Source organism: Arabidopsis thaliana, chromosome 5 (genome assembly GCF_000001735.4).
Source record: "Arabidopsis thaliana chromosome 5, partial sequence".
Classification (NCBI taxonomy): Eukaryota; Viridiplantae; Streptophyta; class Magnoliopsida; order Brassicales; family Brassicaceae; genus Arabidopsis; species Arabidopsis thaliana.
The window spans coordinates 2,498,544-2,517,258 of record NC_003076.8 but is presented as its reverse complement, the minus strand read 5'-3'; the positions used below and the strand labels follow the sequence as shown (position 1 = coordinate 2,517,258).

Genomic DNA, 18,715 nt, shown 5'->3' with positions numbered 1-18,715 from the left:
CTTTGATAAAATCTGTATACATTTTCTTTTTCTTTAACGATACCTGTACTTTTATCTAAAAGAAAACAAAAATAATTACTCTTGGTAGATTTTATTGATAAATAGTTTAATACAAGAAAGTAAATAAATAGGAACAAAAGAAAACTCTTTTTCAACAATTGTGTTTTTTTGCTAAGGTTTCTCACCAGTTTCCTCTATAACGGACTCCAATATTTGAACTCGTTAAAGCCTCTTCTTCCTATCAACCTTTCTCTCTCGGAACCTCTCAATCCTACTTCAATTTCCAGGTACTAATTCGTTTTTTTCTTTCTTCTCGTAATCTTCCAAGTCGATTTAGGTCTACTTTGATTGTTGGAAAATTGATCTTTTAGGAATCGATCGTTGATCAAAAGAGATAGCAGTTATAAATACTTGTTCTTGCTTTTTTTCAACTTCAAAGTTCAGTATCTTCTGGTAAATTTCGAATCAAGGATCAATAGCAATCTTAGTTTTGGATTTCTGCAGGAGAAGTTGTTTTCTTAGTTTTGGATTCTCTGATACAGTAGAATTTCCCCTGAACCTTCTATGGCTCCTAAGAATTCCAGCTGGAACCCTTTTGATGATGAGAAGGAGGCTGCTAAGAGTTTCAGTTTGAACCCTTTTGATGATGATGATGATGACAAGGAGGTTGAGAAAAGATTCACTTCATCCTTGAAGCCCTCGGGAGGTAAAGAGAACCAGACGGTTCAAGAACTTGAGAGCTACGCTGTGTATAACTCTGAGGAAACAACGAAAACCGTACAAGGGTGTTTGAAAGTTGCTGAAGAGATTAGATGTGATGCTTCTAAAACTTTGGTTATGTTGAATGAACAAGGAGATCAAATTACTAGAACACACCAGAAGACGGTTGATCTCGATCATCATCTTTCTCGGGTGAGTCACATACGACCAGAGAGGTGTTTTGCAATCTCTTTCTTGGGGATGATCTTTATTGTATGTTTTTTTTGTTTGGTTTCAGGGTGAGAAGATTCTTGGACGCCTCGGAGGTGTTTTTTCAAGGACTTGGAAGCCAAAGAAGTCTCGTTCTATAACTGGCCCTGTCATAACCAAAGGTTTATTCTTCTTTGGTTGATGATCTTTACTTCTAAGGAATGAGTCTTTTGCTTATTAATTTATCTAGCTATTCATATTTCCTGAGCAGGTGATTCACCTAAGAGAAAAGTTATCGACTTAAAGACTAGGGAAAAGCTGGGACTGAACCCTTCACTCAAACCAAAATCAAAAACACTTCCTGAAGCCGTTGATGCTTATCAGAAAACACAGGTTCGGATTCTCTCTTATGTTCCTTCTGGGGTTTCAAAAGTCGTCTCTTTTTGTTTGTTAACCAAGATTCTAAATATCATGCTGTGTTAACAAATGGAGATTGCAAAGCAAGATGAAGCCCTTACCGACTTAAGCGCTCTTCTTGGCGAGTTGAAAAATATGGCAGTGGACATGGGAACAGCAATCGAAAGGTTTTCCATCAAGTCTCTCTATATGTATACATATTCTCTAAGAGCTTTCTCGTTTCTGAAGGCAACACTGTAATCGCAGGCAAACCAATGAACTGGATCATCTTCAAGATAATGCTGATGAGCTCAACTACAGAGTTAAGCAATCGAACCAACGGGCTCGCTATTTACTCCGGAAGTAAAAGTAGCCAGAACTCTGTTCATAACCAAGCTCGTCCGCTTCTCCCCATTCTTCTGATGAATTTGTTGCTTAAAGTCAAACATAGATTTTCAATATATTAGTTCTTTTCTTAATGAAGTGGAAACATTTAACAACTGCAGAATACAGTTAGAGTAACAAGCAAACATTTGGTTCCAAAGATTTGTGTTTGAAATAAAGAATAACTTGAGTTTTGTGTCTGGAAAATATGAATAGGATCAGGTGGAAGAAGAGACAAGAGACATGAACTCTTGATCTGATTCCAAAGCTTCCATAAACTCTGGAAGTAGACATACTTCCAAATCTATACTTGCTCCTCCTTGTCTTCCTGGATAAGCTGATACCTTCCCGTCATACTTACCGCCATAACCGCTTCTAACCGCCACCGCTTTCCCCATCCCAAACTCGCTTCCGTACTTGTTAAACCTTGGAGAACTTCCCATGTGAACTATGTTCAAATTGGAAAGTCGATATGCTTGCAACGGTAAAGGAGACTTCAACATTTGATCTATTTCGTAAGAGATCTTTTCGCCAGTGTGTTCGGTAACAGCTTGATGCAGTTTCAAAGCAATCCATCCAAACTCATTCTCCAGTAGATTACCGATTTTAGTAGTCGTTTTCACAAGAGAGATGTAAACTCCAAATTGATTCGTCGGCAATGGTGGATTCATTCTTGATCTGTTTCCAGCAGCAAACCTGCAAGTAGTTTCTTGATCATTTGGTAGTTTTCTTGCTCTTGTAATGCTTCTCCATATCAATGCGGTCAGAGCCTGAAAAGAAGAGATCATTGTTGTTCCGCATTCTTGATTCGCCTTTGATTTCAGCGATCTCACTGTTTCTGATGAGAAATGGAACATCCTCTCCTTCAAAACCGGAGGTTCGGATTGACTAAGGGACTCATTAGGTTCACTAAAGGGAAGGCTGTACATAGGACCGGTCGCTTCACGAATGATTGGAGGATTCTTGAGACAGAGCAATGCGTTGTTGTTGTTGTTGTTGTTATTCCCAATGGTTTCTTCTTGTGAATTGAAGATCTCAGACAAAGAGTTGAAGAACTGCCAGAAGGAACTTCCATCTCCAAGGGAATGATTCATAGACAATCCTATGAACACTCCATCTACCAGTTCTGTTACCTACAGAACCAGAAAAAGGATTCAGCATCTTTCTTATACTATAACTCACACACGTATAAGAGACCTCTATATAGCAAGAATGAAGAAATGTACCTTGATTGATAAGAGACTCATGGTGTAACCATCACGATTCAATGCTTTGTGATGATCAAAGAGAGATTGAACAACCAAAGGAACATATGTGGATCCAAGAATGTCTGACACACTTAGATCTGATTCAGCATGGATAAATCTAGCACCAGGACTATTATTACAATCCACAAACACAGAGTGAGATCTTGAATTGTCGGTTTTCAAAGTAGAGAGACGACCTGCAAGAGGATAGAAATGGACAAGTGCTATGGCTAGTGAGTCTTTAAGCTTCTGCAGCAAAGTCTCCATGAACTCTTTTGGTTTGACAGATTCAGAAAATGATGGTTTGAGAAAAAGAAGACCCTTTTGGATGTAATGGATTGAGAGCATTATATGATCCGTTGGTGAAAAATGGTAAGGTTCTTTCCATTTTTGAGGGATGGTTTTGGGTTTGACGAAGCATTTTGAGATTATCCTTACTTCAGATGAAGAAGAATCCATTTTTTTCCAAGAAGAAAAAAAATGTGTATAATATGACTCTTTTGTGTCTTTCAATGTTTCTTTGGTCTTCTTTTATCTTCTTACTTTCGTTTATTCTCTCTTTTATAGAACAATCCAAATAAAATATTCATATGATTATAGATAGCTATCATCATTAATGATGTCATCACATGAACATGTATGTTCCTGCATAATTTGATCTGCTGGTCATCATCAATGATGTCATATTGAATAGCATTAATCTTAGTTTAATTTATATCAATATCAAATAACAGATGCATGATTTCAACTAAGTTCACTAAACACTGTTTCCACACAGAGGGTTAGAAGAAGAAGCAAGCAAATTCTGAAGCCCAAGCCTATCTCATATGTGATAAGCACAAGGACGTCACGTGATTCTTGGTTAAAGTAAACCGTGTCGTTTTGGATATGGTTTCTAGTGCTAGAACATGTTAGGAAACAAAGGGGACAAAAGGTTCAGAGAGGAGTTGAATTGAGGCTGTGTTTGTGAGCAGATGAAGTCTTGTATTGTTGTTGTATAAGCTCAAGAAAGAGCTTTACTAACTCTCGATCTTGCTAATTAACTTCTCTGCGATTACTCTGTTTTATGGTTCTGTTTTCAAGTTTCATTTTTAAGTTGTTATAAAATAAAGTGTTGTATCAAGAGAGTGAGTGAGAATAAATCCCCAAAGATTTCAACATTATCGTCTCTAAACCTCACATACTAGTTTGTATTAATATTTTCATAAACATGAATCATTATCAGTTGAATAACACATTGTCACATAATATTGATTGAGTTTTAACAGCAACACAAAATACTCCAATCTAACAAATCCAGTTTAGATAGAGATATGATGGGAGCACATATGAATAAGAATATTAGATCAAGAAGAAGAAGAAGAAGAGACAAGAGACATAAACTCTTGATCTAATTCCAAAGCTTCCATACACTCTGGAGGTAGACATACTTCCAAATCTATGCTTGCTCCTCCTTCTCTCCCTGGATAAGCTGATACCTTCCCGTCATACTTACCACCATAACCGCTTCTAACCGCCACTGCTTTCCCCATCCCAAACTCGCTTCCGTACTTGTTAAACCTCGGAGAGCTTCCCATGTGAACAATATTTGGACTGAAAAATCCATCTAGTTTCAAATGAGCCTTCAACCAACGGTCCATGTCGGCAGAGATCTTTTCGCCAGTGTGTTCGGTTACAGCTTGATGCAGTTTCAAAGCAGCACATCCAAACTCATTCTCCAATAGATCACCAGTTGTAGTAGTAGCTATCACAAGAGAGATGTAATTTCCAAAGTGATTCATCGGCAATGGTGGATTCATTCTTGATCTATTGCCAGCAGCAAGCCTGCAAGTAGTTTCTTGATCATTTGGTAGTTTTCTTGCTCTTGTAATGCTTCTCCATATCAATGCAGTCAGCGACTGCAAAGAAGATATCTTTGTTGTTCCGCATTCTTCATTCGCCTTTGATTTTAGTGATCTCACTGTTTCTGATGAGAAATGGAACATTCTCTCCTTCAAAACCGGACGTTCTGATTGACTAATGGACTCATCAGGTTCACTGAAGGGAAGGCTGTACATAGGACCGGACACTTCACGAAAGATTGGAGGATTCTTCAGACAGAGAAACTTGTTGTTATCTTCTTGAGAATTGAAAATCTCGGACAAAGAGTTGAAGAAGTGCCAGAAGGAACTTCCATCTCCAAGCGAATGATTCATAGACAATCCTATGAACACTCCATCTACCAATTCTGTTACCTGTTACATTGTATAACCAGAAAAAGATTCAGCATCTTTTTTTCACTATGACACAGTAAAACACTACTACAATAAATCATTAGTAAAAGCAATTTAACTTTTATTACTACAAATCTGCTGACATATTTGAATAATATGATATAGCAAGAATGAAGAAATGTACCTTGACTGATAAGAGAGTCATGGTGTCACCATCACGACTCAATGCTTTGTGATGGTCAAAGAAAGATTGAACAACCAAAGGAACATATTTGGAACCAAGAATGTCTGATACACTTAGATCTGATTCAGCATGGATAAATCCAGCAGGACTGTTATTACAATCCACAAACACCGAGTGAGATCTTGAGTCGTTGGTTTTCAAAGTCGAGATGCGACCTGCAAGCGGATAGAAATGGACAAGTGCTATGGCTAGAGAGTCTTTAAGCTTCTGCAGCAAAGTCTCCATGAACTCTTTTGGTGTGACAGATTCAGAAAACGATGGTTTGAGAAAGAGAAGACCCTTTTGGATGTAATGGATTGAGAGTATTACATGATCCATTGGTGAAAAATGGTATGGCTCTTTCCATTTTTCAGGTATGGTTTTGGGTTTGACGAAGCATTTTGAGATAATCTTTACTTCTGATGGAGAGGAATCCATTTTTCTCAAGAAGAAAAAAAAAAAGAGAAAAAATGTGTATAATATGACTCTTTTGTTTCTTTCAATGGTCCCTTTGCTTCCCTTTTATCTTGTTACTTTGGTTTATACTCGCTTACATAAACAATCCAAATAATATATTCATATAATATGATTATAGATAGCTATCATCATCAATGATGTCATCATATCTATATGTATGTTCCTGCACAATTTGATATGCTGGTCATCATCAATGATGTCATCATATATATGATCTTTATTCTAATTGAATAACATTAGTCTTAGGAGTTTGTATTAATCTTTAATCAAATAACACATGCATGTTTCTACTAACTTCACTAAACACTATTCCCACAGAGGGTTTGAAGAAGAAGCAAGCAAATTCTGAAGCCCAATCACAAGGACGTCACGTGATTCTTGCCAAAAGTAGAACTGTGTCGTTTTGGATCTGGTCTTAGTGTTAGAACATATCAGGAGACAAAAGGGACAAATGGTTCAGAGAGTAGTTGAATGGAGGGTGTGTTTTGGGAGGAGATGACTTCTTGTATGGTTGTTGTATAAGCTCAAGAAAGAGCTTGATATTATAAACCTTGTTAATAGTGGATTCCGAGTAACAATGTCAAGGCATGAGTAGGCGCTTTCACACTGAAACCTGAAAACGTAAAAGTCTTGATCTTACACATTTACTTCTCTGCAATTTTCTCTGTTTCATGGTTCTGTTTTCAGGTTTCCTATCTAAGTTCTTACAAGTAGAGTGTAGAATCAAGAGAGTGAGTGGGAGTAATCCACAAAGACATCAACTTTATCATCTCTAAACCTCACATTTTAGTTTGTACTAATCTTTAATAAATAACAGTCATTATCAGTTGAATAACACATTGTCACATAATATTAATTGGACTTTAACAGCAACACAAACAATCAATCAAACTTATATGAATAAGATCAAGAAGAAGAAGAGACAACGGACATGAATTCTTGATCTGATTCCAAAGCTTCCATAAACTCTGGAAGAAGACATACTTCCAAATCTATGGTTCCTCCTCCTTCTCTTCCTGCATATGCTGATATCTTCCCATCAAACTTACCGCCATAACCGCTTCTAACCGCAACCGCTTTTCCCATCCCAAACTCGCATTCATACATCTTAAACCTCGGAGAGCTTCCAATGTGAACCACCATCGCTCCCAAAAGTTTTTCTAAATGGAAAACATAAGATGATTTCAACCAGTTTTTGATTGTCTCCGAGACCACTTCACTAGTGTTTCCAATCACAGCTTCATGCATTTTCAAAGCAGCCCATCCCAAATCATTTTCTAGTAGCTCACCGGATGTAACGGTCTTGGACTTTACAGCAGAAAGACAATTACCAAGATAGCTCAAAGACAATGGTGGATCCAATTTTGTTCCATTGTTAGCGGCAAGGCTACAACGAATTTCATGATCATAAGGTAAGTTTCTTGCTCTTGTAATGCATCTCCACATAAATGCGGCTAACGCTTGAAAAGAAGAAATTGTTGTTGTTCTGCTTTCTTCATTAGCCTTTGATTTCAATGATGTTATTGTTTCAGACGAGAAATGGAATATTCTCTCCTTCAAGACCGGTGATTCGAATCGGCTAATGAATTCATCAGAGTGAGTGAAAGGAAGGTTGTACACAGGACCGTACCCTTTAGGAAACCAACGTGAAAGGACTGGAGGATTCTTGAGAAGCAAGTTATCGGTTTCTTGTGCATTGAAAATCTCCGACAAAGAGTTGAAAAAATGCCACAAGGAACCTCCATCTCCCACAGCGTGATTCAATGAAAATCCAATGAACACTCCATCTACCAATTCTGTTACCTGAAAAGATTCATCTCTTTAGGGTATTGCATGCATAGTTGCGTGATATACAAACAACTAAGACTACATAGATACACAATACTTCGATGTATCTCTAAATCAAATGGCAAGAAGTTAAGTAAACCTAGTACTATATGTGTATTACTATCGTTCAGACTAAACTTCTAGGCTAAGTGAATTATATGATTTTGAGATTACAAGAATAAATTAATGTACCTTGACTGAGAAGAGACTCATGGTGTGACCATCATGGCTCACGGCTTTATGGTGGTCAAAGAAAGATTGAACAACCAAAGGAACATAGTTGGATCCAACAATATCTCTTACACTTAGATCCGATTTGGCATGGATAAATCCAGCTCCGGGACTGTCATTACAATCCACAAACACAGAGTAGGATCTCGGATTATCGGTTTTTAAAGTCGAGAGACGACCCGCGAGCGGATAAAAATGGACAAGGGTTTCAGCTAGAGAATCTCTAAGCTTTTGTAGCCAAGTCTCCATGAAATCTTTTGTTTTGGTTGCATCATCAGATTTGAGAAAGAGAAGACCATTTTGGAGGTAATGCATAGAGAGCATCACAAGATCCAACGGTGATAAATGGTATGGCTCTTTCCATTTTTCAGGGATGGTTTTGGGTTTAACAAAGCATTGAGAAACGATTTTTACTTCCGATGAAGTAGAATCCATATAAAGAACAAGAGTGTCTCTACTTTGGTTCTGTTTCTTTGTTTTTCTTCTTCTCCTACAGCATCAATCATGAGATTCTTATATAAGTTTTATCATTTTGGGGGTTGTTGTAATTTTTAGCCTTTGTTTAAGGTAATATTGCAAAATGATGTGCATAATGGGTGAAATACATTGTATTATACTATTTTCTAGGATGTCTTTTAATAGTATAGATAAATATATAGAGATTTTATTCTATTCTTATGAATCCAATTATCTGCCAAAATTAGTTACTTCCATATAAAATTTGAAATCTAACCATATTATGCAAACTATGTACGATAAAATAGAATAAAATCTTTTTGAAATTAAATTAGTTGATAAAGATATTAGATATGGTTTAATCTATCTGGGCCAAATTCAGGCCTTTTATTGTAGGCCCAACAGTAAGAAGCCTTGATTAATTAAGCTAATATGAGGTGGCAAATTCGATTTTAAAGTGGATCAAGTATAGTAACAAACAAAAAAAAACGATATTTGTCTCTGACACACACTCACGCGCCTTTCTTCTTCTTCTTCTTCTTCTTCATCTGGAAATCGATATACGATTCTCACTCTCTACCCGCGAAAAAACACTAATTGATTCATATCCTCCGTCAAGGATAAATCTGTGTTTGATTCACCATATCTCTTTCTTCTCCCTCCGCGCTAAGCTACGACGCCTACAGGTTTCTATCTTTCCCCGATTCAATTCTATTACGTTGTCGTCGTCTTACTGTGAAATTGATTTGGTCTTTATGTTGTTTGGATTCATCACTAAGCTTTTATTATCTTAGTTTCTTTGCTGCTTTAGAATTTTTTAGATGAATTTTGGGTGGTTCTGAATTTCAGCTTATTTTGGGAATTCTCTTAGTATACTGTTCATTTGCCAGAGTTTTCGATTCTAAAGATTGGGACTTGTTACTAAAGTTTTTATTGTTCGTTACCTAACCTAAAATTTTGATCTCTGAAAATATTTCTGGCGATCTTTGCAGAGAGATTTATGGCTTGTTCTGTAGCACTTCGCTTTTTTTTTTTTTTTTGAATGAACACTTTGCTTATTTGTATTATCTGAATCCACTAAGTTTTTTTTTCCATCCTTGTCTTGTTGGCAGATCTGGCTGGTAAAAATCACGCAGATAGAGACTCTGGCCCGATGCTCTCTTTACCCATTGATCCAGGCTTTTTCTGATTTCTCTTTGTTCCTAGAAACCATTAAGCTCCTACCTCTTTCTAGTTGATGCTCGTGTTCTCTTCACTGTCTATGACTCCAGTTGTGATCCCTCAAAATCTCCGTGTCTTTGGCCCTGGTTTGAATCCCTCTTTCCCTTACTGCATTGCTAATCACTTCCCTTGATTGAGTTGCTCCATTCCAACTGAATCATCTCAATCTGCCTCTCCCATAAGTTCTTATTCTGAGTGATATTGGTTGATGATTTCTACCCACAAGTAGTGTTCCTGCTTTAGACATTCTTGTATAAGATTGTAACCAAAATTATGTAAATCTGAGTCACTCCTAGAATCTCCTTGTCTAGTAAGTTTCCCTTAGGAAATATCCTTTGAGTCTTTCATCTGTGAATTCTAGTCAGTTCTGGTTTATCTGCAAGATGCTCCAAGAGCAGCCGGTTGCGTTGTCCTTTCGGCCTAACTCATTTAGGCGCCGGTCCATGGAAACGGGTGTTGACAGAGATGACAGGGGGTGGACTCAGCTTCACATCAAAGCTCGTGAAGGCGATCTCAAAGCTGTTAAAGAGCTCCTTGACCAAGGAGCAGACGTGAACGCTCTAGCTTGTGGACCTAAATCAAAAGGAATGACTCCTCTTCACCTTGCTGCCAAAGGAGGTCACATCGAAGTTATGGACTTGCTTCTTGAACGTGGAGCCAACATGGAAGCTAGAACCTCTGGTGCTTGTGGCTGGACTCCTCTCCATGCTGCAGCTAAAGAACGGAAAAGAGAAGCTGTCAAGTTTCTTGTGGGGAACGGTGCTTTCTTACCTGATGATATAACCGACAGTAGGTTCAACCCGCCGGTTCAGTACTGTCACGGCTTGGAATGGGCTTATGAAGAGAGGAAGAAACTCAGTGAAGATACTTCTTTATCTTGTGGAGACACTTCTTGCAGTTCTGCGAATTGATTCTTGTCTTTTGTTATCTTTCTTGCAATGGCTCATAAGTCGAAGAGACACAAAACCAAAGGTTTGTAATCATGTTGTATTGAAATATGAAATGATACATTTATCACCAGCATTAGATACAATTACCAAAAAAATTACAACTATTCTTTATTTTTATTTATTTTTTCCCAATAAGCAAAGAGAGACCCCATTAACATCATGAACAAGCAGAAGCATCAAAATTAGGTAACACAATGAACGACATCGACAATGGCAAGACATTAAGCGGAGAGTTCACACTACGGAGGACCGGTTCAAGGCTCGGGATATCTCCTGTTGCCGTCGGTTTTAACGATTTACCATTCAAGACCATTGTTTTGCTGCGCAACACACCGTTTTCTGGTGTCAGATGATACTCTTCTCTATTCAAATATCCATCAGAAGCTTTGCTTCCAATCCAAGAAAATGGTCTTTTTAAAGTATCCAACAATGACTTCTTCTTCCTTGATTCCGCATTCAAAACCACGTTTATGCCATTGCTGACACTAACCGTAAAATCCGATTGATTGCTTAGATTTATCAGTAGCAATGTCACACCGGCCTAAAACCAAGAAAAAACCAAAGCATTTAAAGCAAACTCTAACCGAAAAAGACGTTTGGAAACTGCGATATAAAAGATGATATGAGCAACTCACTCTTCCTTTTGAACAATGTGCGTAAACCCGTAGCTGTGGCGGTCCATCTGTCTGCACCGCAAGAACCCCTTTTCCCATTAAACGATGCCAAAGCAGCGCGCTGTCCCGAAACCCGACCGAAAGAGAAAGATTGGCGGAAAAAGTCAGATAAAACTTCAAGATCAATCAACCATAAAATTTCAAAGTCCGGATTTTGTTTGGGACTCTCACCTATAGTAATCAGGATTTGGAACAAACGTTCCCTTTTCGAGCAAGCCGTAAAACCCTCCAACCAAAGTCTGTCTGCAGTAAACTTTAGTGTTGTGTCTCGCTGACATTCCAAGCTGATCTAGATACCTTCAAAAAGATTGGATCCAAAGATGCCTCTTTTAGTTCATTCAGTAATAGAAATCAGGGGCTAAAATCAAGATATCCGAAATGGATATTTGTTTTGTTTTACCAGAAGCTATCTATGAATGTGTCAGAAACATGACGGCCACCACTATTGTAAGCTCCACCAGATTCTCCAACCCAAGGAGAAGCCCACGGTCCATGTTCTTGAATCGTCTGGTTCACGTCCTTGAATGTTTTTGATACCTGGCTTAAATAACTCGGATCCATTATCTTCTTCACCAGCGCGGGATCATTTCCTGCAAGACTCAAACAGAGAAGGCAGATGATTCCTCAGATATGATATATATAAGTAATGGTTTTGAGTTTATTTTGATTATATTATACAAAACCAGACCTGAACCAAGATTGTATATATGATGAGTCACAACGTCGACAACACTAGGACCGGAAATTTCAAGAAGTTTGGTGTACCATTGTTGTTCATAGAACCCTCCAGGAGCGACAAGTATAGGCTTGTGTAACCAAGAATTTTTATAAACTTTGTTGATTACATCTTTAAGTACAATCAAGTCTTTCCCGTAAAGCTCTGCGCTCACGCTCGCACCAACTCCGCTTCCACTCAGCTCGTTTCCTATACCGAGAACAAGGAAAGCTAAGAAAAAAGACCGAGTAAAAGAAGGCGACTTTTTAAATGTTTGTTGTTACCGAATTCCCAAGAATCAATAACGTAACCCTTCGAGACTGTGTAGTTTAAGAAATCTTGAGTGTTTATGTGATCCCATGCACCACCCCACGCCTTTCCGCGGAGTTTGTGTCTCCCACGCAAAGCGTTTAAACCGAATGTCACTACCGCTCTGCTCGATAAAAACAAGCAAACACAACTAACTCAAGATTCTTCAAAAGAGGAAAATGTGAACGTTAATGAAACTAAACCGAAAGTGAATTAGCTTACCCGGTTGCGGTTAGGAAACTGTTGAGCTCGTCCCATCGTTTCATGTGCAAGCATCCTTTAGAGAATCCAAACAAACCGCTGTTCATTTTTTGGAATGGACGGCAAGGAGTTTTGAGATTTCCTACGTCGTAAATAACTTGATCTTGCAGCGAACCACCAATTCTTATCCTCAACGGCTTGAAAGCTAAGCAAATACAAAAATCCAAATCCTTAAAAATTTCAGAATTCAAGAACACACAAAGCAATGGCATGAACATTTTTGGTATGCCAGGTGCAAACCTTTAATAGCTTTAGTAAGAAGGGGACGCGTTAAATCCTGTAAAACATTGGAAAGATCAGAAAATTATCGCAACTGCGGACATTGTTATTATGAAGAGACTGAAAGGTGAATCCTTTACTATTTTGCTATTACCATATTGATAACTGAAGAGTAACCCCAAGGACATTGGTCATAGTTGCACTTGTCATGAGGCCACCAGTCCAATGTCGCACAGACAAAGTTCTCATCGGTCTCACAAACTCGTCGAGCTCCTTGGATAACGATCGATGCACGTTTCATTTCTTGAGCCATTGTTTTCTCAGGGACTAGAAGAAGACAACCCAAGAAGACGACAATAACACAAACTCTGAAGCCCATTGTTTAGTTCTTTGAGCTTCACTATCCAAAGCTCTCAAAACTTTTGATAACTTTCCTGCAGAAAAAAAAACAGAACTTTCTTAAAGACAAAACATTAGAAAAAAAAAAAAACAGAACTCAAAACTCTGCAATTTGTCAGAACAAACAAGTGATGCTTGCATGTGAAACTATATACATAGAGGAAGGAATAAACTTTTTTTCTTTCTGGATTGTTTAATAACCAGAGATTTAGGTGTAATTAACCCATTAAAGAAGAAGAAAAACTAACTTTTGCTGACAACATCAGAAAAAAGGAGAGCCTTAACCACTGAAATTACCAGAACAAGGAAGTGATTACAGAGTCACAACTCACAGGCTTGCGTGTGATAAATATTCCATAGGAAAAAGGTTTCTGATCAATTTGTTTTGGTTAATTTACAATTACAATTATGAAACAGAAATTAAACAAAGGAAAAACCAAAAAATGGATAGGAGTCAAAGAAAGATGACGATTGCAAATTCTCAAGTAACCATAATTAAACCTCATAAGAGTTTTTAATTACTATATGGATTAAAAATAAATAAACCCAGAAACATGTAGTAACTATCAGAGATCGACCTCGAATCAAAGATCTTAGAATCATCAGATTGAAATTGAAGTGAAAAAGTAAGACTTTCGATATGGAATCATCAGATTGAGATAAAGAAGTAAGAACTGACCTTAGAATCCAGCTTCAATGGAGAAAATTCTGGACCTTTGATATATAAGTTAGATTCTGATGATGTGATTGTTCTTGAGCTTTGATAATACTTACATCAGAATCTGACGGTGGTGTAAGATGGGGTTTAGGTAAATTTTGCAATTTGTCGGCTTCTGTATATTACATGCTTGATATGTTCTGTCCAATTTATGTTCTTTCCAAATATGTAAATTTATTTTGGTTTTGGTAATATATATGGAGTTGGTGCAACTTGGTTGATGAATCAAAACCTTCTCTTGAAACATGAGCTTTCTACCACTTTTTATTCGTTAATTCCTTTTTATTCTCGTTAATTGATTTTGGTTTAACAGAAACAAACAAAACAGTTGAAGCATCTCTTTGAAAACAAGTAAGATCGGTCGAAATTGGTGTGACAAATATTAATAATTAATTCATTCACTTTTGGCTTTTAGCTTTACTCTTTTTTTTCTTTCTTACTACTGAAGTTTGTTTGAGTATATTTCTCTCAAGTTACATTAGTTACACAATGATCACTTACTTGTAAATGAATTACTTGGTTAAACACAATCAACTCACTTTTAAGACCAGAAAAGACAAATTATTTTGTAGAAATATTTCCAACGTTAGTCAATTTTCAAAACCAATATGACAATGATACTATATTAAAAATCTACAAAACATAGTCAGTTTGGAAGTATGTTGTTTTGTTCTCATCTCATGACTATTCAAATAAGTTCAAAATCTACAAAAGAAAGTCACTTTCAACTATTATACTTTAAAAATTTTCCAAGCACAAGTTGCATAACCAATAATATCTAGAGAACATTACTAAACAGGATTAGATCTTAAAGGAATAACTTTTTTTTGTATTTGCTTATGCTAAAAAGGCAAATCCAGATTAATAAAATAAACACAATTAAAGAAACAAATAATAGGAGCAAAAGAGGTAGTAACTAATAAATTAAGATTGTGGTGTCAGAAAGAACAATTGCGAATGGTAACAACTGTGGAAGGAAGGTGGTTCGAATCGGTGCATCTGTCACTCGATGACATTTCAGTCAGTATTGCCTCGTGTCATGCTTAAATCAGAAGCAATCAATTGAAACAGATCTGTCCTTTATATCAAAAAGAAAATAATAATACAGATGTCATATTATCCCTTTATTTCTCTTTACTATATCCCTATCTATATATTTTCAATCAAAATTAAGAGATGTAAATATCATTTAAAAAATATATATATATATATCATTTGCCGGTTTCAAAGTACATTTACATATATTATTTGATACTTTGTACAACAAGTATTTTGTAGGCAATAGTTAGCTTTCAATGTTATATCCTATATGTTTTTTTCAGAAAACTGTAATATTCTTTTTACTTATTTCTGCTTTACACGCAATATAGCTTAGTCTTTTGTGAATTGTTGGTAAGCTACTTTATATGTAGGATGATCACAATGTATACATTTTTGTAAATTTTCTAGAATCAGCAAACAGAAATTGAAACTTTGGGCCTCAGGTGTTATAAGCTCGGCCTTTCTCGGAATTGGGCTTTCAGAAAATGTTATTTCAGATTATGTTATTTCAGATTGAAATGGGCGATAGTGTTGGTTTCAAATGGGCATAACCAGTAACCACATTTGATAACAAGGTTCTTTTGATGTATCACAATTTTTCTATGTTGCTAAATTGCAGCACATTTGATACAAATTTTTTAAAAAAAATATAATTTAGGTATAATAAGCTTTACAACCACGAAAAGTATTAAATTTTACAAAGTATTATTTACTTGAATAATATAGAAATGGCACGAATTATTAGAAATTATTTAGAGCATCTCTGTTCTTTTTGGAAGTCAGCATGTAGATCTTATCTTTTTGCAATATATAATCAAAAGAATCCAAAGTCGGTCCATCGCGGAAGGCATCATTCTTTAGAAAAATACAAAAAGACTTTTTGTTTCCATATCTCCCGATCCGTCAAAACCTAAAAGCTTAATATATTAATATACACAGTATTATTATATGGACTACTATTGAGTTTTTTAAGTTTGAATTTTGTTTGTTACCATCATAAATTTTCAATCTTCAGTTTAATTTTAATAAATGAAATGAAATAATTCAATTATTTTCCTTTTATGTTGTATCAAAAGAAATACTAGATCTTAAACATGTTTTGACTAATTAATATGGTCACTTAGAATAAATTGCAAAATCATATGGCTCTGTATTAATAAAGTCCAAAACTGAAAATATTAGAAGAAAAAATTGTCAAAAGATTCTCTCCTTCCCTCTCTTTCGTTCAATTAAAGATTTGTTGACCTCATTTGTTTTTCTTCTAATCAAATCTAACTTTCTCCTTTTTCTTCTCAAATTCTCTAATCACACTCTTCATCCTCTTCTGGACAAAACTATTTAGTATTTTGTTCTTCAGCTTCAGTTCTCTAAGAGTTTTTTTTTTTTTTTTGGGAAAATAATTATTGAAGAGTTGGGTGATCTAAAGGTAACAACATCTTTCTATTTGTATCTCACATTTTCATCACAGTTGACTTCATTGTAATTTCTTAGAACTATCTTACTATAACTTTTTTTTGTTAAAGGATCAACTATGTTACTATAACTCTAGTCTTGATCAAAACTTGAGATCATAAACCAAATCTGTTTTTCTTTTTGTGGTAATTATGTTATTGAATTCAGTCATGATCAAACTTGGATTTTTTGGTTGTTGTTGGTTGTTGATGTAATTGCTTATTTATTGACGTTGGAACCAAAGATTCAATTTTGTACTTTTCATTCTCAAAATCTGAGAAAAACAGTTTAGGATCATTATGTGTGTTGTTTAAATGATTTAAGCTCCCAAAATTTGTGATTTTGATGATCAGTACATTATGTTCTCTGTAGTTGTTGTAATAAGTTGCAATGTCTGAGGAGAATATTTCACAAGTTGATGACAAGTGTTGTTTGGATGATGCAAACCCAATGGAGATATCTGTGGAAACTATCCCTGTAGTGGATGAGGAAGTTCAAGGAGATGATGATGTTCTTCATCCAGCTGCAGAGACCAATCATGCGAGTTTGAAGCGGTATTCAACACGAGTTTTAGATAAAAAGACAGGCAAAGCTCAGGTTCAAACCCGTTACCGTGGGAACCAAACGAGTTCTACTCATGATCTATGTAAACATGGGAAGAGGCGTGAGGAAGATTTGGTGATCAAACCATGGAAGGTGGCTAAGAAAAAGAATGTTGACAGTGGAGATTTGGGGAAGGGTGAGACTTTGAGGAAGTCCTTGGGGAATGTTTCTAAACCGGACAAGTCATCATTGCAGGCTGCAAAGAGAGAAGCTGCTGGTGAGGTTGTCAAATCTTGTGATGGTTTACACGTTAAGAAGAGTGAAACCAAGAGTACTAGTCCGAGTGTTTCACCTGTTGTGAGAACGGTCAAGAAGACTAATCTTGTTGTAAATAAGGCTTCAAGGATCAGCCAGAACAAAAGTCCTAAAGAGGATCTTTCGAAGAATTTGAAGAACAAAGAGAAGGGGAAGATTGTTGAACCGGTTAGATGTGATGATGTATTAGAGAAGACAGATCTTGAAGTTAAGAAGGTTTCAAGGATCAGTGAGAACAAGAGTTCTAAAGAGGATACTCTGAAGAACAAAGAGAAGGCGAAGATCGATGAGCCAGTTAGATGTGATGATGTATTGGAGAAAACGAGTCTTGATGCTCAGAAGGTTTCAAGGATCAGCGAGAACAAGAATTCTAAAGAGGAACGTTTAAAGAATCTGAAGAACAAAGAGAAGACGAACATTGATGAACCGGTTAGACCTGATGATGCGGTGGAGAAGACATTGTATGTTGTTGAATCTAGTGTTGAGAAGAAGAAGAAGAAGATGAGCACCAAAAGTGTTAAGATCAGTGAGACTCAGCAATCTTCTGAGAAGAAAATCATAAGAAGCACCGGCAAGAAAAGTCTTAGCTTATTACCATCTTTGCCTCCACCCTCAGAGGTGGTTACAGGGTCAGATCCTAGGCCAATAAGACAGACTACTTCCAGGTCCAAGACTAGTTTGCCTGAGAAGAAACAGAGTGGTTCTGCTAATCTTGTTACTAATCCGAAACCCGAAAGCAAGATTAGACCGAAAAGGATTGGTTTAAAGGTTACTCCACCTCCTCCTCCAACAAAGCAGCAAATGAATTTCAAGAAAGGGAAAGTTCTTGAACCAAAACCAGAAGATTCCACTACAACATCGATCAAATTCAAGAAGATAGTTGTTCAAGAACCAAAACTCAGAACAAGTGATGTGAACAAAAAGAAGAAGAGCCTGAAAGATAAAAGAGAAGGTGTTGGGAAGATTAACGGTGAAGGTAAACGAGAGAAAGTTGTTCTGAGACACAGAAAAGTGGAAGTGAAGAAGAAATTGCAGACACTTTTCAATAATGTGATTGAAGAGACTGTGAATAAGCTTGAAGAAGTGAGGAAAAGTAAAGTTAAAGCATTGGTTGGTGCTTTTGAAACTGTTATCTCTCTTCAAGATAACAACAGAACATCTCAGAAGAAGAAGATTCAGAGCAAATCCACATCTTCACAAGTCGTTGAAGGCTGCTAAGTCCTTGAGAAAGAGATCAAAGTTGTGAATTGGTTTAAAGGAAAAATGGTTTGTTTTTGGTTCATGAATCTTTATAATGTAAAATTTTCAAAGAAATCATATTTTCTTTTCTACGATGCTGAGTTTATAGAGAGGTCTTGAAGATTGTAGATGACTTGAGTTCAAGATTTGTTTCTCGAAATAGTACTCTGTTATAAAATTGGAAATCCGGTTTGATTGGTTTTTTGGTACCGAACCGGATTTTAATTTTAATTCACACGTGTGTAGTTGACACGTGTGGTTTCTTCGCACCCGCTCTTCACTTGTTCATGCTCTTG

General features: G+C 36.5%; 7 protein-coding genes across 8 annotated transcripts, besides 1 other annotated feature; 3 read left to right on the top strand and 4 right to left on the bottom strand.

Annotated features, from left to right (window-relative positions):
• Positions 1–192: 192 nt before the first annotated feature.
• On the top strand, positions 193–2,040 carry SNAP29 (synaptosomal-associated protein SNAP25-like 29; the record flags this gene model as incomplete). 2 transcript variants are annotated; one of them, NM_001342964.1, is made up of 6 exons in its annotated part: positions 193–287; positions 505–912; positions 998–1,091; positions 1,181–1,302; positions 1,402–1,493; positions 1,573–2,040. In NM_001342964.1, the coding sequence occupies exons 2-6, from the start codon at positions 565–567 to the stop codon at positions 1,670–1,672; spliced, it is 756 nt and encodes a 251-aa protein (NP_001318503.1). In that variant the 5' UTR covers positions 193–287; positions 505–564. The 2 variants fall into 2 exon arrangements, with proteins under 2 accessions (NP_001318503.1, NP_196405.1); NM_120870.2 differs by lacking the exon at positions 193–287 and having other exon boundaries at positions 502–912; positions 1,573–1,672.
• Positions 1,528–3,467, bottom strand: AT5G07870 (HXXXD-type acyl-transferase family protein). Its single transcript, NM_120869.3, has 2 exons — positions 2,916–3,467; positions 1,528–2,822 (listed from the first exon to the last, which is right to left on the bottom strand). Exons 1-2 carry the CDS (start codon positions 3,393–3,395, stop codon positions 1,908–1,910), a joined length of 1,395 nt encoding a protein of 464 aa, NP_196404.1. The 5' UTR covers positions 3,396–3,467; the 3' UTR covers positions 1,528–1,907.
• Positions 3,468–4,082: 615 nt separating this feature from the next.
• On the bottom strand, positions 4,083–5,902 carry AT5G07860 (HXXXD-type acyl-transferase family protein). The gene is made up of 2 exons (NM_120868.4): positions 5,334–5,902; positions 4,083–5,170 (listed from the first exon to the last, which is right to left on the bottom strand). Exons 1-2 carry the CDS (start codon positions 5,808–5,810, stop codon positions 4,283–4,285), a joined length of 1,365 nt encoding a protein of 454 aa, NP_196403.1. The 5' UTR covers positions 5,811–5,902; the 3' UTR covers positions 4,083–4,282.
• An 853-nt stretch (positions 5,903–6,755) lies between these two features.
• On the bottom strand, positions 6,756–8,376 carry AT5G07850 (HXXXD-type acyl-transferase family protein; the record flags this gene model as incomplete). Its single annotated transcript, NM_120867.2, has 2 exons — positions 7,869–8,376; positions 6,756–7,652 (listed from the first exon to the last, which is right to left on the bottom strand). Exons 1-2 carry the CDS (start codon positions 8,340–8,342, stop codon positions 6,756–6,758), a joined length of 1,371 nt encoding a protein of 456 aa, NP_196402.1. The 5' UTR covers positions 8,343–8,376.
• A 509-nt stretch (positions 8,377–8,885) lies between these two features.
• On the top strand, positions 8,886–10,603 carry PIA1 (Ankyrin repeat family protein). Its single transcript, NM_120866.1, has 2 exons — positions 8,886–9,049; positions 9,476–10,603. The coding sequence occupies exon 2, from the start codon at positions 9,968–9,970 to the stop codon at positions 10,493–10,495; it is 528 nt and encodes a 175-aa protein (NP_568184.1). The 5' UTR covers positions 8,886–9,049; positions 9,476–9,967; the 3' UTR covers positions 10,496–10,603.
• Positions 9,601–9,717: a sequence feature (AT5G07840.uORF1).
• Positions 10,571–14,134, bottom strand: GUS2 (glucuronidase 2). The gene is made up of 10 exons (NM_120865.5): positions 13,791–14,134; positions 12,867–13,146; positions 12,734–12,770; positions 12,455–12,638; positions 12,208–12,356; positions 11,897–12,133; positions 11,609–11,798; positions 11,380–11,505; positions 11,170–11,269; positions 10,571–11,075 (listed from the first exon to the last, which is right to left on the bottom strand). Exons 2-10 carry the CDS (start codon positions 13,089–13,091, stop codon positions 10,692–10,694), a joined length of 1,632 nt encoding a protein of 543 aa, NP_196400.2. The 5' UTR covers positions 13,092–13,146; positions 13,791–14,134; the 3' UTR covers positions 10,571–10,691.
• Positions 14,135–16,005: 1,871 nt separating this feature from the next.
• On the top strand, positions 16,006–18,709 carry AT5G07820 (Plant calmodulin-binding protein-like protein). Its single transcript, NM_120864.5, has 2 exons — positions 16,006–16,296; positions 16,695–18,709. Exon 2 carries the CDS (start codon positions 16,713–16,715, stop codon positions 18,396–18,398), a length of 1,686 nt encoding a protein of 561 aa, NP_196399.1. The 5' UTR covers positions 16,006–16,296; positions 16,695–16,712; the 3' UTR covers positions 18,399–18,709.
• Positions 18,710–18,715: the final 6 nt, after the last annotated feature.